The following is a 23,305-nucleotide window of genomic DNA, read 5'->3' on the forward strand; positions in this document are numbered from 1 at the left end:
TTACAATTTTGATTTGCTTCTAAATGAATGCTGGGTGTTGATCGAAGAAAATAGGCCCTTTTTTAGTCAAGTCCTTTGAAAATTAAGGAGTAGAGATCACGAAATCTGGAAGAGGAACACAACACTATGATTATACTGAAATCTTTTCCAAATCTAACCTATTGGTATGACTATTTTAGAAGTTATATATACAAATAAACTACATCGATGAAATAGTGCCCCTATGTAAAGTAAACCGCCCAACTCCCCCAAAATCAAATTAAAACAAGCGCCACTGGACATAGAAAATCAGATACACAGCCAGAGCAATCAACAAGATAAACTCCAAACCTCTTGCCGCAACATTAAACATCTGGTTTCTGTTCCTCCGTCTCGACCGCGTGACAAAATCTTTATTATCATTGACATTAGGGAACGGGCAATCCTTGGGCACCGACTCGCCCAAGAACTCGCACAACGGTTCCCAGCCATCCGTAACTCTATATTCCAATAGTCTATCCTTAGGAACCATGCTCTTAACTTCTCCATAGTGACGAAGAAACACCTCTTTTCCCCGATTCGGAAAGTCGCCCTCGAAAAAGGTGTCGAAAAACTTCTTTAGCATCGGGTAGTACATGCTCGCGGCCCAGCTAAAGTGCGATAGTGTGCGAAGTTCTGGATCTGTGACTCGCCAGTATACTGTTTTCATTGTGGATGCATGCCAGGAGTTAACGTCACGGCCGGTAAGTACAACTTTGGCTTCAGGGTATGCTTCGATGAGTTCTTTGGCGAATGCACAGGCGGGCCAATCGCACACAGCTTGGGAGTTGCCGAGGAGCTTGTCCCAGTCCTTGCGGGTGAAGGGCTGACCAACGCCGTCATATTTAGCTCGTAGTGCGTCCATCCATAGTAAGGCGTCAGGAGGGTTTTCGATGGAACAGCTCATCATATGGTATGTGTCGACGTATCCGAGTTGTTTCATAGCTGCTCTCATAGCTATAATATAGAAGGTATAATTAGGAAATTTGTCTTTCAACACCTTATGTAGGACGATCGAGTTCTATAGACTTACATGTTGTGCCTGTTCGTCCACATCCGAGTAAGAGAACTTTCATTGGGACCGTCCTTGTACATTGTCGACGATCAATATCTGTGTCGCTTGTAAAGATATCCGTCGCCGGTTTTGGGGTGTATTTCGAAGCGTAGGCCATTTTAGTGATGTATATCTCCTGCCTTTGGGTATATTATGATAATAGTGAAAGGATAGAATAGATGCTCATAATCCAGGGGTATCTTAGTAGATTGTTACGAAAACTTAATGGCCAACAATGTAGACAATTAGAAAGAAAGAGCCTATAGTACCATTAATAGGAGAGATACTCAAAGAACGTGCAAGTTTAGGAGGTTGAATAGTAATAGTCGAAGACACAGCGAGGGCACGAGCCTCTCGTACATATTAGCCAATGCTTCCTACCATTCTCGCCCCTTTCCATCCAAATAGCTACGAGAGACATTACCCCTGACTTACGTTGCCACTAGGAAAGACACCCTTAACTCAGAACTCAGCCGCTATACGTAAAGCGCCACGAGTACATCGCAATATAGATCTAGCTCAACTATCTAATTTACACAGTTAATCCACCTCAACCAAACAGTTTAGCTAAGGCTGCGTATGTGCATGATTTTCTCGGCCGACTTTGGATCCGAAAATTCTATCCAAGCAAGTTGTATGGCAGCAAAGCCACAATGTCACGACATAATTATTATCGTCCGGGGTGAAAATGCTCGACCAGAGCCAATCTTTCCCGCAATAAACCAGTCGGCCGGCCGACTCGGTGGAAGATCTCCATACTTTCAACGTCTAGTATACGACGGACTTGAAACCCCACTTATCAAACCATGACGCGGCGTAGGAAATTTTACGACGGTTATCTGATGACGAAGACATGCAATTTGGAACCGTAAATAATCTAAGACATATCACATTCAGGAACTGCTCCTCGATCAGTTTAGGATCTTGAAACTGTGGGACGCGTAACCGAATAATAGTCCGTGTTAATTCCGCGACAAGCCCGACCAAATAATTGGCGGAGAGTGAGGAGTTTAGAAACTCCTAGCGTCATTTAACATATTCACTTTCAAAAATGCGATAATAAGTAGGTGAACGATAGGTAATTACTTCAACATAGCTACATCGTGATGAATACTTAGTTATGGATTGGATGTTGCTACGAATTACTTAAGACAATAAGCATAAATCTAATATAAGGACTCATACATGAATATATTCCGGGGGACTTTTTCTAGCAGAAGTACTAATAGCTTACGCGTACTGTTGCAATCCATGCTAAGTGTGACGACATTCTATTTTTCCAAAGATAACGGTGCAGAAACTAAATGGACCATTCACATGGAGGAATTGAATTACATGATTCAGTGGCGTGAAATTTTTATTTTCATGTTTACGAGCAGGACTTTCGTAAAACATGGCTATTCTATGCCAGTGATATTTTGATGATCGTGTTTGAAAAGGGGAGCTGTAACATGGTTAATAGACTGGGATGGGAGAAGAACCACAATTAATACTAATGGCAACATCGGCGATAAATATTGCAACATCAGTATTGAACGATCCACTCTTCTTTAACCCTTCAATTCAAAGAAAAATGGATTAATAGTTAGTAGTAGTCCGAATAGAACAGACACTCTCAAAGAAGTGTAACCCCGATCCGTGTAACGTGAGCGATTTTATGGGTAAATCGCACCGCACTAAGTTAAACATATCGTATGTAGCGCCGTCAAGTCGCCGATATATGGATCAAGGTTGTATCGAATAGTCTATACACATCCCACAGGCTTTTTAAACCATCATTTCTCCCCAAAGGTTAGTTTTAAGCGGTGTTAGGGCAAGAATTCATTGTATGTATGAACAGCGAGATAGCCGTCTACACCAATCTTGCTAGGTTTTGAGCGATAAATCGCAATGTCTAAAATCGCCCGGTTACTATAGCTGATTAACTTGTCAGGACTAACAGCAGCGTGGAGAGTGGTCAACGCCCATATCCGACTCTTCAACCAATAACCACTCCCGAGTTCCCTCACCTGTTGCTAGCTACTCTATGATATGCCAAGTATTCCCGAACTATGCGCGTTCATGTTCCATCCATACTATATCCTGCATGTTGCCGTAGTCTCCAAGTCAATACGTTTGTGATCTACTCGGAGCGCCCCACGTCGGCACGTACCTAGTAGACCATAACAACTTTCGCTATACCTCGCCAAGTTTAACGAAGATAATTGCTTCGAACACGAGCTGCCTCTTTAGATTTGATGGCACTGCTTTCACAATTGTGACGGAGATCGATTAATTCCCACTAGCTTTGTGGAAAGCCTAAGTCTGTCGAGAGATCTCTCTAGAACGGCTCGAAAGTACGGTAGCCCAGAGTACAAAGCTGGACGAAGACCTGAGAGAACGACATTCCATCATTCCTTCTCTTTGAAATAACTCAACACGCGAAATTAGGGGCAACCCCCGCTATTATATCAATGCGTCGTCGTTATTGCAAGTCTATTCTCTAGCTAAGTATATAATTGGGTATCTGATTTAGAACGAGCAACGTAGCAAGATATGAGACGCTTGAAGTATGGCCGCGCGGTGCGAATGGTAGCAAGGGTTGGTTCGGGATTCTTCTCGGAGTTGTTTGTCCACCTTCAATTTCCTTTAAAGTATTTCCTGTTTTTGTTGGTATCCATGAAAATCAAGTTAGGACAATAGATTCCCATTTAAAATCATGGTCCGAGAAAGCCTCCTCAGTGACATCTGCTATGCCGATGCGCTTGCACCTAGCGGATCCCTCCGCCTCTCGTCTTAATATCAAAGCGTTGATCCTCAGCCGCGGCCGACGCGGATCTTCATACGTAATACCGTCAAGGCTGAACTGCAGCGCAACCAGATGAAGCTTTGATAGTTCTTCCGCTGGAAATTCAAAGGGTTGTGTATCCGGAAGGAATAGGTGTTTCTTTTCGGAACCCTCCCGTTGCACATATACGGGATATGAACTGTTTTCTAATTCGAAGCGGATTTTAATCGATGAAGTCTTTGCGGTGAGGGTAATTGTCGTTTCCCCAAAGTTACCATACGGATCTTCGCCCAATAAATTATAGCAGATATCCATGTTTGTTACCAACGACTGCTGCCCCCGTCCCCATGTACTGACACGGCCTTCCACAGAAAGCCATGACCATGAAGGGATGTAGGTCCCTTTAGGCCTTACATGCGTCGGTTTTTGAGGGTCTTGGTGATAAAATCGATTTGTGTCGGTGTATTCCGACCACCACAACAGCCCGCGTGGCAGAGTATCCTCCCACAGTCCGCGGAGATACCTGCCCAACTCGCCCGGCATATCCATTTGCCTAGCGATCGAAGCTAATGCTGGCACCCTGTCCAAGGGTCGTGTAATGTCCCTCGAGCTGAATTGTGCTGCAATATCATGCCAGAATTTTAATCTCTCCAGGTCGTTACCCCAGCGTGCTATCTTTTGATATTCTGTCTTGAAGGTCCCCCCTAATCCAAATTCTATTGGATACTTAGATGCATCTTGTAAATCTCCGCATTCACAATAGACGTGGGTCCGGTATTCCCAGATTAACTCAGTTGATGTGAAATGGATAATGCACCTAGCGAGAAACCTTTCCTGGAACGCCCAAGCCCTCAAGAATAGAGGGAGGTTGTCAGCTACCCACTATTGTTCCCCTTTTCTCCATAACTCATGCTGTCTTGCCTCTTCAACAATGGCCCGTATATGGCCTCGTGAGGACTCGGACCTAAAACGAAAGTCAACACGGTGATGAGGTCTTTTGGGGCTGTATAGGCCCTCATTTCCATTTTTTGGCGTGCGCTGCTGCGATGACAAGCTGAGCTTCACCATATCCACTAACCATCTTCTGACATTCTTTGTCCCAGTCATCCCGATCTCCTTAAATAATACAGAACGCATCAATCCAGATATATTCCCATCCAAGCTTGAAAGTCAGATCTATAGCATCCCGGAAGGTATTCGTAAGACAAGAGACAACAAGACCTTTCGTTGTCAGTTCTTGGAAATTGTGTCGAGTCGTCTTCGGCATGTTCTCCGCTGCCTTTTTATCTCCCCAGCAATAGCTTAATGCTGTGTATTCGTACTCGATGTTTGATGTTTGCACCAATAAGACTCCTAGATCGTCTCCAGTGTCTGTGATCTTCAATAGCCGGCTTGGCTTCCGGGCAGACCCCTTAGTTTTCGGGAACGCGAGAGCCGTATCCGCGTCATCGCCACATTCAGCATGGCCATTGCACAACTCGAGCTGGCTCTTGACGAACTCGACACATTTATGACTATCAGAATAAGCGTACGGTGTGCGCCTACATGGGAACTCGAGCCATAGTATACCCATTTCGTCCTAATAGACACTGGTTAGATTCTTCACATGATAGCAACAAGGCGAAATCGCATACCTCCCCATAAATTACTAGTTCCAACTTCTGTGGACTGTCGTCTCCTGATTTCCAATGGAGTGAAACCTCAATAGGCAAATGTCGGTCCAGATGCGCAGGGACGTAGGCGGAGACCCTGACGTCAATCTGACCGGAGCAAGACCATCGTCCTTCAAAGCAGCTTGCAGCTTCGGCAAGCAATCTACATCATTCGCAGCCTTGCTTTGCTGAATCTCTTAATTCAATCAATGACATATCGACATTACTACAGTCTTGGTGCCTGTGTGGCCTCATGGTAAGAATATTGGGAATATATGATAGATAACCTTGCCGCGTTGTCTGTATGGCTTGAGTGAGTAGGAAACCCCGCAATGAAACAAGATAGAGGGGAACTACCGGTGTATGGCGAGGCTTCTAGGTGCCTGAGATGCCTGAGGCGCCTAGAGACTCGACGCCACGCATTTCTTTCAGCGGTCCCGTGGCATACTCAGGTACCTACGCGGGTAGGTAGGTAGGTACTTAGGCAGGTATCGAGGTACTAGGCATCTTTTCAAGGAGTAACTATTGGTCATACGTGTTATCCTGTAAATGTGCGTATTCCTCAAGCAGGCTGTAATCCTATTTCCATTCAAGCTGGTCATAGTTTACTAGATCTAGAGCGAGAGGTCATGTTAATTTACCGATTTGTCTTCACGGCTCTTCACCATGAAGATCCAATGGGCAGCTGTCGGGAATTATCGTTATCATTGGGCTTGATCTGCCTTAAGGACTTGATGCTGTAAGTATACGGTCATAATACCCGATTTTATAAGGTTGTAGCGTAGAATAGCCGCTAGGTACCTATGTATGCCTGAGACTACATGGTCGCGCCATGGATGATGGGAAACTAGGTAGGTACTGCGGCGTCATGCCCCGTAATAGGGGGAGGATAATAAGTCGAGAGGCCTCAAGAGAAATGGCGTTAATATTAGCGATTTCAGAGGTGAAATGTTTTCTGGGGGAATTAAATACGTGCTGGGGATTCGGATGTGAAATATCAAGCACCAAAAGCCATTTTCAGAGACATCTACCTTTGATACGCACAGGTACCTAGGTAGGTAACTAGCTGCCCTGCCATAACGTACGTGTATGCAGAGCACCAAGTATTAGAATATCTCGTTCCCGATTGGTTTCTATCAATGCCAATAGGTCGCAGCTTTGTCCGATAGTGTGCAAGAAACCCCTCATGATCGGCACCGTTGCGCAAGCCACAGCGCAAATACCTTTCCCAAGTAAATTCAATATTATAAATTCCCCACCCGCCGTAATTAAAGAAAGAAGAAAAAAAAGAAGCGAAAAAAAAACCAAAACCAAAACAAACCAAAACAACCAAACCAAACCGTATATTGGAGCTTCATGTTGAATGTATGTCCAAACAACTTTAGTCTTCGTAAAGCAATTGAGTGTCTTGAAGCGTGAAACTGAGGGGAGCAAGTCGTGTCCTCGTCATAGCCTCGCTAGATTGGACCATGCCGGAGTTGCAATAGCATTGTGTGCGGTTACTCAACCTAACCGCTGCGCGATGAGTTGTCCAGGGGAGTACCTAGAATCAAGACAATATCGATCATAAGACATTGTGACGTAAACGGCGCACCCGCACATTGCGGTGTGACCTGAACGCTTGTAGTTGCCAGTCCCTTAATTATTAATGGCCCATCGCTAGATGGTTCGCCTACCTACATCCGGGCTTCTGTCTCCCTTCTAGTATTGACGCAAAGAAACAGATACTCACCATGTCTCTCCCAATTCCCAAGCCACCCGGCCTACCGCTCCTTGGCAACGTCTTCGATGTCAATCCGAATAATACATGGGAATCGCTGCGGGAGCTGTCAGAGAAATACGGCGAGATATTCCAGATCAAAGTCCTCGGACAGACTATCGTATTCGTAGCAGGCGCGGCCATCGCAGAAGAATTATGCGACGAGGCGCGATTCCGGAAGTACGTCGGTGGTCCGATCGTTGAAATCCGGTATGCGGTCCACGACGCGTTGTTCACGGCTTTCGAGGACGAGCCGAGCTGGGGTATCGCACATCGCATCATCGCGCCTAGACTTAGTCCTCAATCGCTCGCGGAACACTTCGTCGAGATGCGGGACACAGCTTCCGAGATTATTAAAAAGTGGAAGGGATTGGAAGGCTCCGCAAACGAAGTGTCCGCAATTGGCGAGCTGAACAGATTGAACTTGGAGGCGACGACGCTGACAATGTACGGCAAAAAATTGAATTGTCTCTACGGGCGCGAACACCCAATGATCAAGGGGATGGAGGACTCGACCTCGGAAGCTATGAAGCGACCCACGCGTCCAGGATTCCTCAATTGGCTATTTGGCGGCAAATTCAAATCGGCTACCAATACGATGCGAACGTACGCCCAAGAAATGGTGGATCATCGCAAGGCCAATCCAACGGACCGCCAGGACGTGCTCGCGGCGATGATGAGCGCTAAGGATCCGGAAACGGGCGAGGCGCTAAGAGATTCTCAATTGATTGATGAGATTGTTTCAATGCCGATTGGTAGCAGTACAGCGCCGGCACTCCTTAGTACCGCCATCTATTTTCTATGCAAGAACCCGAGTGCAGTCACTAGAGCCCGACAAGAACTGGACACCGTAATTGGCGACGATGAGTTCAAACACGAGCACCTAGCGCAGCTCAAGTACATTGAGGGCATCGTGCGCGAATCACTGCGACTCTCATTCGCGGCGCCCGGCTTCAATATTGAGCCAAGACCGAGTGATAGTAAGGCACCGATACAACTGGCTGGCGGAAAATACCAAGTAGCGCATAACCAAACAATGATTATCGTTCTCGCGGGTGTGAACAGGGATCCAACAGTATTTGACCGGCCTCTTGCCTTCAAGCCTGAGCGTATGATGGGAGAGGCGTTCGACAACTTACCTCAGGGAGTGAAGAAATGGTTTGGGAATGGGAAGAGACAATGCATTGGGAAGCACTGGGCATGGCAATGGAGTATGACGACGCTAGCGAAGCTGATAATGGAGGTTGATTTTGAGATGGTTGATCCAGAATACATTCTTGAGCAGGATGGATGGTTCAATCTGAGGCCAGTCGGTTTCAAGGTCAGGGTAAAACCTAGGAACTGAATCTGAATGTTTCATTAAATCGCATGTTAAAAGTTGTAGTTCTATTCATATCTCAATCCTGGGATGATAATGATAAAGATAAAAGTTCGACGACGATGCATTTATACCACAGCGTTTAATATGAAAGAGGGATGGGAAGGTTTCCGTGTCGGAACGCGTCTTCGGAAGAGGGAATCATAGAATTGTACATAAGGTAAATGACGCAATGTGATATTTATGCAATTGTTTATACAATTATGTACATGTCACGTGAAAATAGTCGGTGCTTCGATCCGAAAAATCGATACAGTGTCAGGCAACTTTACAACTCACCTATCAATCCAATTCGCACGGTAGACATTTTCCGGTCGGTGGGATCCGTCAGAAGCTCGGGAATTATTTCGTATAGCATCAGAGATCGAGAATCAAGACCAACAATCCAGCCCAGTCATTGACGAAGCCGACACAACATGGGCTCGAGCTCGTCAAAGCCGGAGGCGAGCCAGACCTCACATGTCTGGAAGGCGTAAGTTCAATTATTGGGCACTCATATTTAATCATAGCAGCAAACCGACTGACGATGCTTGTAGATCTTCGCCCGTAGGCATATCCCACGATATCGTCGAATCCCTCCAATCGAGCACTGAGGTAAGCTACTACCTCCTGCCTCCCTACCAGACCTAGCGACATACCCGTATACTAATCATATATCTTGCCAGACCGACGCATCCCGCGCGCAAACCCTCGAGCTCGCCGTACAAGCGCGAGTAACCTCCGAACTTCGCAAACTCGAAGCGCAAGAAAGCGCGCTCCTAAAAGCAGCCCAAGAAAAATTAACCTCCGAGCCCCTCCCCGAAAACAGTCCCGAGGAGCAACAACGAAGTCGACAGACAGTATCAAAAGAAGTCGAGGCCCTACGAGCACGCTTGGACAAGCGGAAACAATTGAAACCAGTACCTGAGACCGTGGAGAAGGCGCGCGGAGAGGTCGTACGATGTCTGTTAGAGAATGATCGTCGCCCGTTGGATTGCTGGCGTGAGGTTGAGGCGTTTAAGGAGGAGGTAAGACGCCTAGAGAAGGGGTGGGTTGAGAAGGTTGTCTCGTGAGCTATTTCCTTGATGAATTCACAGTAGACGGAAAATAAACGCTTCGGGAGGAGGGTTCCATCATCGTTGTTTGATAGATACTCTGTTGTACCAATAATCGACACGTTACGGCATAGCATTTTACAGGGAGCGCTCAGGGAAAAGAAGAGCTGTATAGAAGAGGATTGATCACCTTTTTATCTCGCAATTTGGGACGTGATTGTGCTCAAGTAATTCATGTAAGATCTTCATTTAGGGGTATATCTAGAGTATTAACCTCTACAGCCGGAGCGGCCCCAGCATCTTGTCTCTGTTTCTGTAGCTCTTCTCTCCTTTTTAAACCTTCCGCCCTCTTCCTCTCCCGACGAACCTGTGCATCTTCCCATTCTTCCCCATTCGTATTTGACGGTCCAGTTGCCTCTGCGAGAGCTGCTTCGAATCTAGCAATCCTCTTTGCGTTCTCGATAAACCTCTTATTAGCTATACCAATGAGTGTCCGCAGGTAGGTTGGTGACACGGTGCACTGCAGACTACTATCATCGTCACCAGATTGATACCCGATTAAGGACTCAAACGAAAGACCCATGGATCGAATGGCGACTATCGGAGTCGCATGTTGCTCTCCAGCTGCGGCAGTCAAGCTGACAGCACCGCTCTCTCGGAATCCAGCCTGCAAACCGCATCGGAGAAGTAGTTGGGCATGTTCAGGCGAAGCCGTCAGCACATGGAGAATCTGATAAGTCCCAAGTCAGCCTAGTCTTCCCGCACCTCGTGGCCTTAATTACGGGATGAACCAAGATAGCGAACTCACCATCGGCTCAAACTTAAAGTGAACAAGCCTCATAGCAGTGACATCCCCCACGGCATCTCCCCTGGTTATTCCCCTTTCCTCCCGATCCCCCCCCTTCAACCCAAGCAACCCTTCCAAATCCCGCTCCGCCCCGTCCACACCCTCAAGCGGGACCGGATCATGGGAAACGAACAACCAATTCCCCCCTCCGCCCTTTCCGCCAACACCCGCAGTTGTCCTACTCCTAGCTCCCTCTCCCTCCCCCTCCCCATTCCCATCCCCATCAGCACTACTACTCTCGCCACCCACCTTCTTACACCCCTCACGAAACACACTAACCCTCCCCGCGCAACTACTCGTAGTAACAAACCCATCCAACCCATTAACCACATCAATCAGTCCTCTAATCCCAACATCCACCGTCCCCTTAGGCGACGCGTCCGCGTACTCAGCATCCGGCACCGCGAGTTGTTCCAAGATGCGCTTCTTTCTTTGTGCGAAGGCGGGGGGTGGTGTAGGTAGAATACGACCCCTCATTTTCTTTGATCGTTTGATTTCCTTCTAGAATTACCCTAGAAGTCTTGTTGTTCTTTTTTGGAGGGTCTGTTTGGATTACACGTGAGGATAATGAAATTGTAAGGTAGCTAAGTTTTGAGTGTAGCGTTGTAGACTCAAGAAAATAAAAAAGAATTGCCCGATTTCTAGGAACCCACTGAAAAATGGCAAACCATGAACTATACGTAAAATTACCGTAAATTAACTACAACGGAAGAGTATTTAAGGAGTTAAGACCATAGACTCTCTCAGATGGCCTCAAACATAATTGCGCAAGCGACTTTACAACCACGGTGCCTCGCAGAAACATCTTATGCCGAGGTTGGTGGGGTTTAGATTATTTCGGGACATATTTTCACTTGATTATGATACGGCAACAATTCTGGAGACTGTTCTGATTCATAGAGTATAATACTATCGCAGAACTGATAACGAGTGTGCCTTATAAGCCCAGGCCATCCATAATACCACGTCTCCGTGTAAATCATCGATTAGCAAGTTCCTCAGGGCCGGCTTCAGCCTTGCCCAAGCAATCCCGAAAAATAGAGGCCTCATGTAGAAGTCAACAAGGGGTATCATGTCCAAGCCAATCCGTAAACGCCTCGATCGATGGTCCAGCCCTCGGCACGATGCGACAGACAGCTTATCAAGGCTGTCCCCCACAATCGCCCAGGGCATTGGCACACGTAGGGCTGACCATCCGGTTGCGTATATCGTGATCGGTTGTTAGGCGTTACGGTAGGCTTATGGACATCGTCGGCTTAGAAACCGTGGACCTTAATGGTCTTAGGATCAAGCTCCAGACCCTCTTTCTTGTCGACGAGGAACTCTTGAACGTCCTTGCGCTGGTCGCCCTGTAGCTGGATGACTTCACCCATCTCGGTGTCGTTCACGATGGTTCCATTGCAGGCTATTAGGAACATAAGTCAGCCTCGATGATCTGAGACAACGAACTACCGTATATGGAAAGTGGAGAAGCCACATACCGAACTTCTTCTTGATGACCTTCAGGATTTTCTTCTGGTCAAATTTCTTCGGAAGACCCTGAACCGTGGTCAAGGTTTTACGTCCATTCCGCTCTGGAACAAGGCAAGTCAGCGTCATGAATTATTGTATTGGTTATATCGGGGGATAAAAGATAAAAGGAGGTGCCACGGATGTTGATGACCCCACATGTGAGGGTGTCGGAGTTTGTGTACACGTACGCTGGATACGGATATGGATATAATTCTGGGCTTGCTTTGATTCACCTGTATCCTCATCGGCTTCGGCGAAGGGGTCTGTTGTAACCATTGATTAGCATATGCTTATAGATCAAGGGAGATGCCTCGACAAGCTTGGTGAGTCAAATATTGATAACAACGAGGCTGGATGTTTCCGATAAACATGAACCGACATCAACATCTAACGCCACCAGCAATGGTATTCTGCTTGCCGGGATACTCGTCGGGGTAGGGACGACACGTACCATAGGTCTTGAGGTTTTCGATTGACATAAACTCGAGTTTACGGGGTGACTTGGGGAAAAGGGTTCGTGGAGATGAACTCGGAATGAAGCGACCGACGACTGTGCTAGTAGCCTCGCTTGTATTGGTGAGGGATGTTGTTGAAGAATAAAAGCTGGCTGCTGCGATAAACAGAGAACGATGTTGTGGTTGCGAAAACGCGGTGGTGATATGTAAAAAGATGGAATTGACGTTGTTGTTGTTGGTGGGCGGATTCCAATTTGTAGTAGAAAAAGAGAGAGGGACGAGAAAGGCCGCAAGTAGCAAGTGGCAGTGAACTACCTAATGAGACTAGTGAATGGAGGGGCAACAATCACTGGTTTTTGCGGGTCAACCCTTCCAAATCCAATGTGAGTCGGCAAGGGGGTGAAGGAGTTAATAAGTGGGTCAGTTTTTTGGCACCTGGCAGGCTGGTCCGGGCTAGAGGGCGGTTGGGGGCGGTCGAGCCTCCTTCCAAGGTGGTTCATTCTCGCCTATCCGGTAGAAGGTTCGTGACACCCATGGAAAATTTAGTGGCCTTATCGGGCAACTTAACCCCCCAAACATCCTTCTGCGGAGAAGCTGTAGACGAAAAGTACCTAAGTACCTTAGTATCTCTCGCCTCCTCACTGGCTCCTCACTGGATAAGTTCTTCAATCTGAGGTCACTTGGAAGTCGCAAATGCCGGAATTATGCAGCAAGCACATGCCACACAAAATCGCAATCGCACACCATCACGACCAGGAAATTAACAGATAGCAGGGCATGTGCTACCAGAGGGAAGAAAATCTAAACCAACATAAGACATTATCGGCTAACCTGATGTCGTACAACTAAACTATTGAGGTTACCTGAAAGTTACAACAATTTGAAATCTGGAATAACTTCGATGTGACACTCGACATTACTTGGGTCAAAATCAATTAATACATACCAGGTACAACTCCCTTTTATTCACCTACTCTCCGGTCGATCAACCACTAAAACCTCACATCCTTACCATAAACATACATATGTATGTACATATCCACGAGGATACCTACCTTTATTAGCAGCTGACCCCTGCATGTCTGCATGTGGCCTGCTGGCCTTACACTATCGAAATAGGACATCTAGAACATCGATCTCACCGTGGACTGATTTAAATATTTTATGTCAGCTTGTGTGGTTTTGATCGACCTACTCATATACCGGTTTTTATAAGTCCTGCAGATAACACATGGTTTGAGGCCACCCATCCTCATATTTTCACTATGGGCTTTGAAGCTGAAGAGTATACCGATGGATCTCCGAGTCCGATTGAAGATTTATCCGGAGCGAAATGGACACCTCTTTTCCGGAAAAGTTGTGGATTTGGTTCAGAGATATTCTTCAAGGTCATGATGAACCTGATTCGAAATCCGAATATCAATTCCGGCTGGTTATTCCGGGCCGACATCTTATATGAGCAAGACTCTAATCATAACATGACATCCGATGTCTCTTCCACGGTCACACGACCAACCATCATCCATTTCAGGGAATTGACTTTGGATAAAACGTTAGTACGGAGGCTTATTCCCAGGAACACCTTGAGAGATCAGCCTTTGGACCAAACATGTCTACTATATCGCGGGAGTGGTCCGAGCAATGTAGAGAGATCTATGGTTATTTACAAACCTCATATATCCTCTCCAGATGATATGCCATTTTACCACCCCAAGGTGCAAGGTATAGCATTTCTTCATGAATGGAATCCTGAGAGTAGCGAAGGCTCCGTCTCCATCCATTACCATTTCTTTGAAAATGAAGATCGTTCACCAAAGTTGGTGAAAACGGGTCTCAACCTTTTGGCCGTGCTCCACAAGCATGGAGAAGGTACCAAAGCAGGATATGTCAAACGAGTCCACCACGATGCTATTGTCCCCCAGATACCTCTTCAGAATACATATGCTCGATTGAAAGAGAAGTATGCCCGGCGACTTATCGAAGAATGGGCCGAGGTGACGGATCCTTCAAAACATGTTTTTGAAGATCTCAGTATTGCGGCATTTCTCATCGAGCTATGGGCTCAGATGTATCGGGATTCTTTATTCCCTGGATTCGTCGATATTGGCAGCGGAAATGGCCTTTTAGTATATATCCTTCGAGAAGAGGGTTACACGGGATGGGGGTTTGATGCGCGAAAACGCAAATCTTGGGATAATTATTCCAAAACGACGGGCGAGGGGTCTAATCTTGAATACAGCCTCCAACAACTTGTCTTGCTTCCCTCAGTTATTGACCCTCGTTCAAATACGGAAGTTTCAAATAACGAGACTACTAACGACACAGATAATGCTAGTATGATCCACGATGGTTTATTTCCCAAAGGAACATTTATCATATCTAACCATGCTGATGAGTTAACACCTTGGACACCGATACTTGCCACCATATCAGATTGTCCATTCATCATGATACCATGTTGCAGTCATGATCTTACTGGGGCAAGATTTAGAGCTCCGGCACCAAAAGCCCAGGGCAAATCACCATCGGCGTACTCGTCACTTGTCGAATGGATTAAAAAGATCGCAGAAGACTGTGGTTGGAAGACAGAAACTGAAATGTTGAGGATACCAAGTACGAGGAATGTTGGTTTGATTGGCAGGAAAAGAAGCTGTCCATGCTCAACTGTGGATATACAAGATATCCTGACTAAATATGGTGGCACCGAGGGTTTTGCAGACAATGTAATGAAGCTTACGAAGGTTGCCCCAAGAGGTCACTAAGAACCTAATAAAATCAGAAGAAAGAAAGAAAATCAATTTAATGATGCTGTCCTTAGGTAGTGACTCGATGTCTTCGTCAAGGTGAGGATAGTGGGGTAATGTATAGGAGATGATGTACGTACCCGACATGTGGCTTGATAAGTGGGTACCGTGTCTTTTTAGCGTAGATCATGTGACTTAGCTTAAGCAGTTGCAACGTCGCTCTTTCAAAGGCGTTAGGGAAGTTGTGCTGGCCCGAAATTAAAGTGTGAATTGATTGAACTTAGAATTGGACTTGGAATTTGGAATTTCCACCAACGACCCGCGATATCTTCAACTTTCACCTTTAACATCGCCGTCTCACCCACCCACCATGAGTTACGGCAAGAAAGATGAAGATGCCGACCTCGGCTTGGTCAAGGTCGATCGTACTCAAGTATTCCAAGAAGGTATATTTTAATTCAATTCCAATTCTATGATCCCCTCCGCTACGGTGGTTTTAGCTAAACGGTGTGAAGCTCGATTGTTCAACAGTTCACCAATCCAACCACGAAGATGTCGCATTCTATTGACAAAGATTGCTCTACTCCTTTACACCGGCGAGAAGTTCCCCACGAATGAAGCCACTACCCTTTTCTTCGGTATTTCGAAGCTATTCCAAAATAAAGATGCCAGCTTGCGACAGATGGTTCATTTGGTCATTAAAGAGCTTGCCCACTCGGCAGAGGATATTATTATGGTTACAAGCACTATAATGAAAGATACTGGCGGTAGCACCGATGCAATTTACAGACCAAATGCTATTCGAGCCTTATGTCGCATCATCGACGTGAGCTTAAAGGATATCCTAGCTCTTGTACCGCCTTTGCTGACCGCCGTGTAGGCCACAACCGTCCAATCGATCGAGCGAGTAATGAAGACAGCGATTGTCGACAAGAACCCTTCAGTCTCTTCCGCCGCCCTCGTTTCTTCCTACCATCTCCTCCCTATCGCCAAGGATGTCGTTCGACGATGGCAATCCGAAACCCAGGAGGCTGCTGCCTCAACCAAGTCCTCCGGTGGCTTCTCTCTTGGCTTTTCGGGCTCTTCTGCCTCGCTTCCAGTTAATAACTCGACGATGACACAATACCACGCCATTGGTCTCTTATACCAAATGCGATCTCACGACAGGATGGCCCTAGTCAAGATGGTGCAACAATTCGGCGCTGCTGGTGCTGTGAAGAGCCCTGCTGCTATCGTTATGCTAGTCCGATTAGCTGCACAACTAGCCGAGGAGGATCACTCGCTCAGGAAACCTATGATGCAGCTGCTGGACGGATGGTTAAGGCATAAGAGCGAAATGGTCAACTTCGAGGCTGCTAAGGCAATCTGCGACATAAGAGATGTTACAGACGCCGAGGTCACCCAAGCTGTCCATGTGCTACAATTATTCCTCTCTTCGCCTCGTGCCGTTACCAAATTCGCCGCCCTCCGAATCCTACATAATTTCGCTTCCTTCAAGCCGCAAGCCGTCAACGTTTGCAACCCCGATATCGAGGCGCTCATTTCGAACAGCAACCGATCTATTGCTACGTTTGCGATCACGACTCTCCTGAAGACTGGTAACGAAGCAAGTGTGGACCGATTGATGAAGCAAATTTCCGGATTTATGTCCGAAATTACGGACGAGTTCAAGATTACTATTGTCGAAGCTATCCGAACATTATGCCTGAAGTTCCCTAGCAAGCAAGCAGGCATGCTTTCATTCCTTAGTGGCATACTCCGTGACGAAGGTGGTTATGAATTCAAGCGAGCTGTGGTAGAGAGCATGTTCGATCTTATTAAGTTCGTACCGGATTCCAAGGAAGAAGCTCTTGCCCATCTTTGCGAATTCATTGAAGACTGCGAGTTTACCAAGTTGGCCGTTCGTATTCTACACCTTCTAGGTCTTGAAGGACCCAAGACCTCTCAACCTACCAAGTATATCCGCTACATTTACAACCGAGTCGTTTTGGAGAATGCCATCGTCAGGGCAGCAGCTGTTACTGCTTTGGCCAAGTTTGGTGTAGGCCAGAAGGACCCTGAAGTCAAGCGCAGCGTCGATGTTCTATTGACTCGATGCTTGGACGATGTGGATGATGAGGTTCGTGATCGTGCTGCGCTCAATCTCAGATTAATGCATGAGGATGATGATTTAGGGAACCAGTTCATCAAGAACGGTGAGTACCCCACAGAAACTTACAGCCATCATAAAAATCTAATTATAGCACAGAAAACATGTTTTCTCTGCCATACTTTGAACACCAGCTTGTCATGTATGTAACTTCAGATGACAAATCAGCTTTCGAAAACCCCTTCGACATCAGCCAGATCCCGGTTGTCACTCGGGAACAAGCAGATGCCGAAGACCGAACGAAGAAGCTTACCGCGACCACACCGTCGCTCAAGCCACCGAAGACCGGCCCCACCAAGGCGGCACCGACAGGAGCAGAAGCACAAGCTTCGGCTGTTGCAGCTGCCCAGAAGTACGCTCAAGAACTTATGGCTATCCCAGAGATGAAGGAATTTGGCAGTGTTCTCAAGTCATCTCCTGTTGTTGAATTGACTGAAGCCGAGACGGAATACGTCGTGACCGTCGTTAAGCATATCTTCAAGGAACACATTGTGCTCCAATATGAGGTCAAGAACACTCTTGAGGCTACGGTCCTTGAGAATGTATCGGTCGTAGCGACCCCCTCCGACGAAGAAGAGCTCGAGGAAGTTTTCATTATCCAGGCAGAGAAACTCCCCACAGACGAACCCGGAAAGATCTACGTGGCATTCAAGAAAATCAACGGCGAAGAATCGTTACCTACGGCTACCTTCTCCAACATACTCAAGTTTACAAGCAAGGAGATTGACCCGACAACCAACGAACCTGAGGAGAGCGGCTACGAGGACGAGTACGAGGTGTCTGATTTTGATCTGGCGGGTAGCGATTACGTGATCCCTACATTTGCTGGCAACTTCAACCACGTATGGGAGCAAGTTGGTGCTTCTGGTGAGGAGGCCGAAGAAACGATGCAATTATCGGGTGTCAACAGCATCGCAGGTATGATTTTCTCCTTTTACGTCTGTGCTTTGTTGAGATGGTATAACTAACTTGAAGCTAGATGCTACGGAACAACTTGCCAAGGCGCTTTCGCTACAACCTTTAGAAGGCACGGACGTTCCTGTCAACCAGACGACACATCAACTTAAGCTTCTCGGCAAGACAGTCAACGGTGGAAAGGTTGTTGCGAATATTCGGATGGCATACTCATCCAAATCTGGTGTAACAACCAAGATTACAGTACGCAGTGAAGAGGAGAACGTAGCAGCCATAGTGGTGGCATCCGTCGCGTAATTATGATGGTTTCTGGAAAGGCGTTTCTGCAAAAAATGATGAGCGATGTCCTTTCGGTTTTGAGGGTATCTTATGCATATTAACTAGAGAATCGAGGAAAGGGGTCAGGACGGTAGGACTTTTGTATGAATCCGACGAGATACACAGTCCAAGTCCCCATCCGTGTTTATAGGGAGAGTAGAGAAGAATGTAGTGGTAGGGTTTCGACTACCAAAACAAACCGGAAGAGGAACGAATCCAAGTATGAATCAAGCTAACCTATAATTTACAAAAGTCCAGAAATTTCTACGGATGTCTTTCCTATAGGAGTGTCACGAGAGCATCGAATACCATTTCCGGTTTTAGCTAAGATACAGTGGTACTCAGGTGCCTATCGACAGGGGTGCTACAGGAGTGCTACAGGGGTTAGTGCTATATTCTAGGTACCCTTGCACCTAATTTACACGTCGCAAACGCGAAAATGAGAGCACATCAATCGCGCTAATTGAGTTAAAATTCTTGAAAATGGGTCTGACACATGCACACCATGACGTTTTTTCTGCACACCTGTTTTTTTTTTTCTTGCCCTAGCTTTGCTGCAAGGCCAATTCACTTAACTTTTGACTATATCCACTCCTTTTACCTACTATTTAATTTAATCTAGAAAGGAATTTATTTAAAAGGAATAACATAATCATAATATTTGACGAAGACAGGTGTGTTAGTCGACACTTTCGGTTTCTTTGACCCCTCGAAGAACAACAAAGCGGATTAGACGAATTGTCTCGGTCTCGTCGGACCATTCACTAATTCATTAGCTTCTCTTCACTACGTCAACAATATCCAATATCGACATCCGTGACCGCCTTCGTTCAAATCCGATATTATAGCAAACTAGAATACCTAGGTAGTTTATCCTCGACCGCATCGCCGAACAGAACAAACATCGAATCGTCAAGATGGTGTACGTACGGCAGGAATTCCTGCCAAACTTGAAGTTGTACAAGTATTCCGGCGTCGACCACTCCCTGACATCGAAATACATCCTGAAACCGTTCTACACCAATGTCGTCATCAAGTGCTTTCCCATGTGGATGGCCCCGAACCTGATCACATTGACTGGTTTCATGTTTATCGTCGCCAACTTTTTTACCCTGCTATGGTACAACCCGACGCTCGACCAGGATTGCCCGCCTTGGGTTTATTATACATGGGCTGCTGGCCTATTTTTATATCAGACTTTTGATGCTGTTGATGGCTCGCAAGCGTATGTGTCACGGAAATAAATGCAATGAATTTACTCCTACTATATACGATGTAGCTAATTCGTGAATTTGGTTTCATCAGACGACGAACCCGACAAAGCGGACCCCTCGGTGAATTATTCGACCATGGCGTCGACGCCCTCAATACATCCCTCGAAGTCCTAATCTTCGCTGCTTCCCAGAACATGGGGCAGAGCTGGTACACGGTAGCCACGCTTTTCGCATGTGCGTAACCCACCATACCTTATCCCCCATCCCAGAAAAGAAACAAAGACCACTAACAAATACACTCACGCACAGCCCTGCAAACCTTCTACGTACAAACCTGGGATGAATACCACACCAAGACCCTAACCCTCGGCATCGTCAACGGTCCCGTCGAAGGAATCCTGATCCTAGTCTTCGTCTACGCACTCACAGGGTACATGGGGGGAGCCTCCTTCTGGCAACAATCCATGTTCGCCACCCTCCACGTGCCCACAACCCTCAACATCCCATCATGGATCTACGACCTCACGTTCACGCAATGGTACATGGTGCAAGGCACCATCGTGTTAGTCCTCAACACCGTCGAGAGCGCGCGTAATGTCATAAAAGCGCGACGGGCACGGGGTGATCGCAGTCGATGGGCGTTGTTTGGCCTGTTGCCGTTTTTTGGTACTTGGGTTTTGGTGGCTGCGTATTTGTATTTGCAGCCCGTGATCCGGACGCAACATCTTGTGCCTTTTTCTATTTTTGCAGGGATGGTGAATGCGTATAGCGTGGGCCAGGTGATTACCGCGCACCTTGTCAAGTTACCCTTCCCATACTGGAATATCCTAGCTCTACCCCTAGCCTTCGGCGTTATCGATTCCCTAGGTCCTATTCTACAGGCGCATGTCGGTTGGGCCTCAGGCTGGCCTAGCGCGCTGGGAGATGGCGTGTACCAAGTCGCGTTCATGTTCCTGATGCTAGGTATGGCGGTCGGTGTGTACGGATCTTTCGTGGTTGATGTTATTGTCACGATTTGCGATTATTTGGATATTTGGTGTCTGACGATTAAGCACCCGTATGTGGAGGGCGTTGAGCAGGCTAATGGGAAGAAGGCGAATTAAGTGTTGGGATATATGGTATTTATCTACCGTTCATACGAGGAAGATTCGTATTAAGAGAACGGGAGGGCTTTAAGTACTTGGGCGGGTAATGATTTTCTCTATCTAAAGAAGTAGAGTGCTTGGGTGTTGGGGGCGTAAGTGGCCTTCTCATCTAGCTTGGCTTGGGATGAAACTGGATACCCAATATAATCCAGCAAAAGGAAATACCAAGAGGAAATATATCTATCGGAAGATAGAAACAAATCACATACAGATGAAATGAAAGGCGGGGAGCTAGGCGTCTATGCTGAGACTATTTGTTACATGGGATTATTTGGTTTTTAATGATGAAGGATATCTGGAATTCAATATACCCATGGGAAAGAAAGCAGGAAGGGAAGACAGGGAGGTCAGCGATAATAAGGACACCCGAAAAACCAACGGGTGCGGACGGACAACTAAAATGTCGTTATTTACTCTCAACTCAGCAATATAAGTCATGATCTGTTGCTTCTTTTCTCTTTTCACCTTTTTCTGAATATCCAATCTACGCAAAAGAAGCCAGTGAGTCTCCAAAAGTTTTACTCTTTGGTATGAAATCAACTCTATAACCACATTTCACCTCGATTTCAAATCCACCTATCTACCTACCTACCAACTAACAAGCCAAGAACCCCCTCTCGTTACCTCCACAACATAGGTAACGTAACCGTCGACACGTCCGCCAGCTCTGCTTATAAATACCCCTCACCATCTGAGGCACGTTTGAGCTTTTCAAAGCTACATGAATTACATATCCAGCTCCTATCTCGCTCCTCAAGCCACATACGTAAGCACCCAGACGTAGGTTCCGAAAAACGGGCAGGTATGGTAAGGCGGTCGCGGTTCTCGGTTTCGATGGTATCTGCCGGGGGTTCCACGTTCGACGTGGAAAAGGGGCAAACAGAGAAAAAAAAAAAAATGGTAGTGTTGGTGGTAGCATGGCGGCGTAGCTACAGAGCGTCGTAGTGCAGTGTTGGGGCTGGGGCTGGGCATAGGTAAGCTGCGGAGCGGAATTAGGGGGTGAGATAACGAAGGTGTGTATATCCGTGGGGTCCCGGGTCCTGAAAGGTTGTCGGTTAGGTAAAAACGAATGTTGCAAATCTATACTATGTTATTCGTTATCCGTTAACCTTGCCCGTCCCGTCCTTTTTTTGGTCCCGAACGGGGGAGGATTGGGGGATACTACGGTTACGTCGATAGGGAATCCGAGATTTCGCCCCACGATAAAACCGCGTGTACACCATACATACTAAGGTACGATACCCTACCGCTACCATGCCATACCCTATTCACACCTTGCATTCACATCTTCTGTCTGTGTTCCATCGGGAGGCGAAGCGAGGCGAGACCTCGGGTTCGTCTAGACCTGGCGCTCGGACACACACCCAAATCGTTCTACCCCTTGGCTCTGGGCTCTGGGCCCGTGAGGTCGTTTTAGATAAAATTTCCAGATACGCACGTGGTATTCATTTTTAGCTAGGAAACCGGCAGCTATCTTTGGAGGGAGGGAGGGGGGTCTGATTCTGGTGTCCGGGGACTGGGAGGAGGGGAAGAAAACGGGATTATGTAACCATCTTTTCATGAAAGCCAAGTGAAAAGAATGAAAAATAAGGGGTACCATAGTGTGTTCCGTAAAAGTTCACATTGCTCTGGTCTGACTGGTGCTTTTGCAGTGGATGATTTCCTGAATTCAACAAGTTACGCCTACATACAAAACCCATAACCCTAATATATTCTCCGAAGAGTATAGAAAAATGACAGAAAGTGAAAACAAGCCAAGAGAAATCCCAATATCTCTTCTCAAATGCAGCAATGTCCCAGTCATATGTTGGATGTTTCGGTATATAGAACCCCTCCCCACCAGCTGTTGAACACCAGATAGATAGTTTAGAAATCAACAAGTAAAGTAAACGAACAAAAATTCATGATATCTGTGCTCCTTTCCTTTGGTGGTTGGATTTCCTATAAGTTTTGAAAGCAGGCAAGCACCTCCCTCCCTCCGTGTATTGTTATAACCAGCCCTCTCCAGCCAGAAAACTCCCCGACCATGATTGAGGTATGGATGGTGTATCTCCCTAGATAGTGAAACCCATTTGCCTCCCCACGTCGTGCTTCTTCACCCTACCTCCCTCCGGTGCTCGCTCGTTGCCCACCCCTTCCATATTGACAAGTTCAGGGGAAGCACGTAGCGTCCAATGACGATTCCATATACGTGTATTCCGATTTGACGCCAAGTATAGATCCCAACAAATTGAATGCAAGAAAAACGCTCCCATTCCCTCATAACCCATAACCATCGTTTGTCCGTCATATCGACAAAACTAAAATCCTCCTAATGTGTGACAATCGGAACGTAATCATGCTC

The 23,305-nt window shown here is 46.6% G+C and overlaps 9 protein-coding genes across 9 annotated transcripts; 5 read left to right on the forward strand and 4 right to left on the reverse strand.

Moving 5' to 3' along the window:
• Nucleotides 1-1,420, reverse strand: F4822DRAFT_109074 (P-loop containing nucleoside triphosphate hydrolase protein). The gene is made up of 2 exons (XM_051452442.1): nucleotides 1,052-1,420; nucleotides 1-975 (listed from the first exon to the last, which is right to left on the reverse strand). Exons 1-2 carry the CDS (start codon nucleotides 1,188-1,190, stop codon nucleotides 260-262), a joined length of 855 nt encoding a protein of 284 aa, XP_051317686.1. The 5' UTR covers nucleotides 1,191-1,420; the 3' UTR covers nucleotides 1-259.
• Nucleotides 1,421-3,737: 2,317 nt separating this feature from the next.
• On the reverse strand, nucleotides 3,738-5,412 carry F4822DRAFT_425132 (uncharacterized protein; the record flags this gene model as incomplete). The annotated part of the gene is made up of 3 exons (XM_051460284.1): nucleotides 3,738-4,555; nucleotides 4,723-4,803; nucleotides 4,968-5,412. 3 exons carry the CDS (start codon nucleotides 5,410-5,412, stop codon nucleotides 3,738-3,740), a joined length of 1,344 nt encoding a protein of 447 aa, XP_051317687.1.
• Nucleotides 5,413-6,884: 1,472 nt separating this feature from the next.
• F4822DRAFT_109184 (bifunctional P-450:NADPH-P450 reductase) lies at nucleotides 6,885-8,693 on the forward strand. The gene has a single exon (XM_051452444.1). It carries the CDS (start codon nucleotides 7,225-7,227, stop codon nucleotides 8,593-8,595), a length of 1,371 nt encoding a protein of 456 aa, XP_051317688.1. The 5' UTR covers nucleotides 6,885-7,224; the 3' UTR covers nucleotides 8,596-8,693.
• An 89-nt stretch (nucleotides 8,694-8,782) lies between these two features.
• Nucleotides 8,783-9,882, forward strand: F4822DRAFT_388891 (DUF1690-domain-containing protein). Its single transcript, XM_051456920.1, has 3 exons — nucleotides 8,783-9,100; nucleotides 9,165-9,222; nucleotides 9,294-9,882. Exons 1-3 carry the CDS (start codon nucleotides 9,045-9,047, stop codon nucleotides 9,678-9,680), a joined length of 501 nt encoding a protein of 166 aa, XP_051317689.1. The 5' UTR covers nucleotides 8,783-9,044; the 3' UTR covers nucleotides 9,681-9,882.
• F4822DRAFT_109102 (methyltransferase TYW3-domain-containing protein) lies at nucleotides 9,580-11,170 on the reverse strand. The gene is made up of 2 exons (XM_051452443.1): nucleotides 10,471-11,170; nucleotides 9,580-10,392 (listed from the first exon to the last, which is right to left on the reverse strand). The coding sequence occupies exons 1-2, from the start codon at nucleotides 10,984-10,986 to the stop codon at nucleotides 9,895-9,897; spliced, it is 1,014 nt and encodes a 337-aa protein (XP_051317690.1). The 5' UTR covers nucleotides 10,987-11,170; the 3' UTR covers nucleotides 9,580-9,894.
• Nucleotides 11,171-11,377: 207 nt separating this feature from the next.
• Nucleotides 11,378-12,864, reverse strand: F4822DRAFT_388894 (anaphase-promoting complex subunit Apc5). The gene is made up of 4 exons (XM_051456921.1): nucleotides 12,473-12,864; nucleotides 12,210-12,284; nucleotides 11,991-12,083; nucleotides 11,378-11,914 (listed from the first exon to the last, which is right to left on the reverse strand). The coding sequence occupies exons 1-4, from the start codon at nucleotides 12,498-12,500 to the stop codon at nucleotides 11,766-11,768; spliced, it is 345 nt and encodes a 114-aa protein (XP_051317691.1). The 5' UTR covers nucleotides 12,501-12,864; the 3' UTR covers nucleotides 11,378-11,765.
• A 169-nt stretch (nucleotides 12,865-13,033) lies between these two features.
• F4822DRAFT_388897 (DUF1613-domain-containing protein) lies at nucleotides 13,034-15,453 on the forward strand. Its single transcript, XM_051456922.1, has one exon. The coding sequence runs from the start codon at nucleotides 13,742-13,744 to the stop codon at nucleotides 15,236-15,238; it is 1,497 nt and encodes a 498-aa protein (XP_051317692.1). The 5' UTR covers nucleotides 13,034-13,741; the 3' UTR covers nucleotides 15,239-15,453.
• F4822DRAFT_388898 (Coatomer, gamma subunit) lies at nucleotides 15,442-19,108 on the forward strand. The gene is made up of 5 exons (XM_051456923.1): nucleotides 15,442-15,666; nucleotides 15,736-16,046; nucleotides 16,101-17,415; nucleotides 17,469-18,287; nucleotides 18,349-19,108. Exons 1-5 carry the CDS (start codon nucleotides 15,591-15,593, stop codon nucleotides 18,579-18,581), a joined length of 2,754 nt encoding a protein of 917 aa, XP_051317693.1. The 5' UTR covers nucleotides 15,442-15,590; the 3' UTR covers nucleotides 18,582-19,108.
• On the forward strand, nucleotides 19,109-21,407 carry F4822DRAFT_388899 (Choline/ethanolaminephosphotransferase). Its single transcript, XM_051456924.1, has 4 exons — nucleotides 19,109-19,276; nucleotides 19,379-19,827; nucleotides 19,908-20,050; nucleotides 20,126-21,407. Exons 2-4 carry the CDS (start codon nucleotides 19,520-19,522, stop codon nucleotides 20,917-20,919), a joined length of 1,245 nt encoding a protein of 414 aa, XP_051317694.1. The 5' UTR covers nucleotides 19,109-19,276; nucleotides 19,379-19,519; the 3' UTR covers nucleotides 20,920-21,407.
• Nucleotides 21,408-23,305: the final 1,898 nt, after the last annotated feature.

This window comes from Hypoxylon trugodes (assembly GCF_022578975.1).
Source record: "Hypoxylon trugodes strain CBS 135444 unplaced genomic scaffold F4822scaffold_2, whole genome shotgun sequence".
Classification (NCBI taxonomy): Eukaryota; Fungi; Ascomycota; class Sordariomycetes; order Xylariales; family Hypoxylaceae; genus Hypoxylon; species Hypoxylon trugodes.

Excerpts from the sequence above, each read along its gene's own strand:
- F4822DRAFT_109074 (XM_051452442.1), bottom strand. The coding sequence starts at position 1,190 with ATGGCCTACGCTTCGAAATACACCCCAAAACCGGCGACGGATATCTTT. Across the intron at positions 976-1,051 it reads TGGACGAACAGGCACAACAT|CTATGAGAGCAGCTATGAAA; the intron begins GTAAGTCTATAG and ends TCTATATTATAG.
- F4822DRAFT_109184 (XM_051452444.1), top strand. The coding sequence starts at position 7,225 with ATGTCTCTCCCAATTCCCAAGCCACCCGGCCTACCGCTCCTTGGCAAC.
- F4822DRAFT_388891 (XM_051456920.1), top strand. The coding sequence starts at position 9,045 with ATGGGCTCGAGCTCGTCAAAGCCGGAGGCGAGCCAGACCTCACATGTC. Across the intron at positions 9,101-9,164 it reads ACCTCACATGTCTGGAAGGC|ATCTTCGCCCGTAGGCATAT; the intron begins GTAAGTTCAATT and ends CGATGCTTGTAG. Across the intron at positions 9,223-9,293 it reads CCCTCCAATCGAGCACTGAG|ACCGACGCATCCCGCGCGCA; the intron begins GTAAGCTACTAC and ends ATATCTTGCCAG.
- F4822DRAFT_109102 (XM_051452443.1), bottom strand. The coding sequence starts at position 10,986 with ATGAGGGGTCGTATTCTACCTACACCACCCCCCGCCTTCGCACAAAGA. Across the intron at positions 10,393-10,470 it reads ACTTTAAGTTTGAGCCGATG|ATTCTCCATGTGCTGACGGC; the intron begins GTGAGTTCGCTA and ends GGGACTTATCAG.
- F4822DRAFT_388894 (XM_051456921.1), bottom strand. The coding sequence starts at position 12,500 with ATGTCAATCGAAAACCTCAAGACCTATG. Across the intron at positions 12,285-12,472 it reads CGAAAACCTCAAGACCTATG|ACCCCTTCGCCGAAGCCGAT; the intron begins GTACGTGTCGTC and ends TGGTTACAACAG. Across the intron at positions 12,084-12,209 it reads TATCCATATCCGTATCCAGC|AGCGGAATGGACGTAAAACC; the intron begins GTACGTGTACAC and ends GCCTTGTTCCAG.
- F4822DRAFT_388897 (XM_051456922.1), top strand. The coding sequence starts at position 13,742 with ATGGGCTTTGAAGCTGAAGAGTATACCGATGGATCTCCGAGTCCGATT.
- F4822DRAFT_388898 (XM_051456923.1), top strand. The coding sequence starts at position 15,591 with ATGAGTTACGGCAAGAAAGATGAAGATGCCGACCTCGGCTTGGTCAAG. Across the intron at positions 16,047-16,100 it reads CCTTATGTCGCATCATCGAC|GCCACAACCGTCCAATCGAT; the intron begins GTGAGCTTAAAG and ends ACCGCCGTGTAG. Across the intron at positions 18,288-18,348 it reads GGGTGTCAACAGCATCGCAG|ATGCTACGGAACAACTTGCC; the intron begins GTATGATTTTCT and ends ACTTGAAGCTAG.
- F4822DRAFT_388899 (XM_051456924.1), top strand. The coding sequence starts at position 19,520 with ATGGTGTACGTACGGCAGGAATTCCTGCCAAACTTGAAGTTGTACAAG. Across the intron at positions 19,828-19,907 it reads GCTGTTGATGGCTCGCAAGC|ACGACGAACCCGACAAAGCG; the intron begins GTATGTGTCACG and ends TGGTTTCATCAG. Across the intron at positions 20,051-20,125 it reads GGTAGCCACGCTTTTCGCAT|CCCTGCAAACCTTCTACGTA; the intron begins GTGCGTAACCCA and ends ACTCACGCACAG.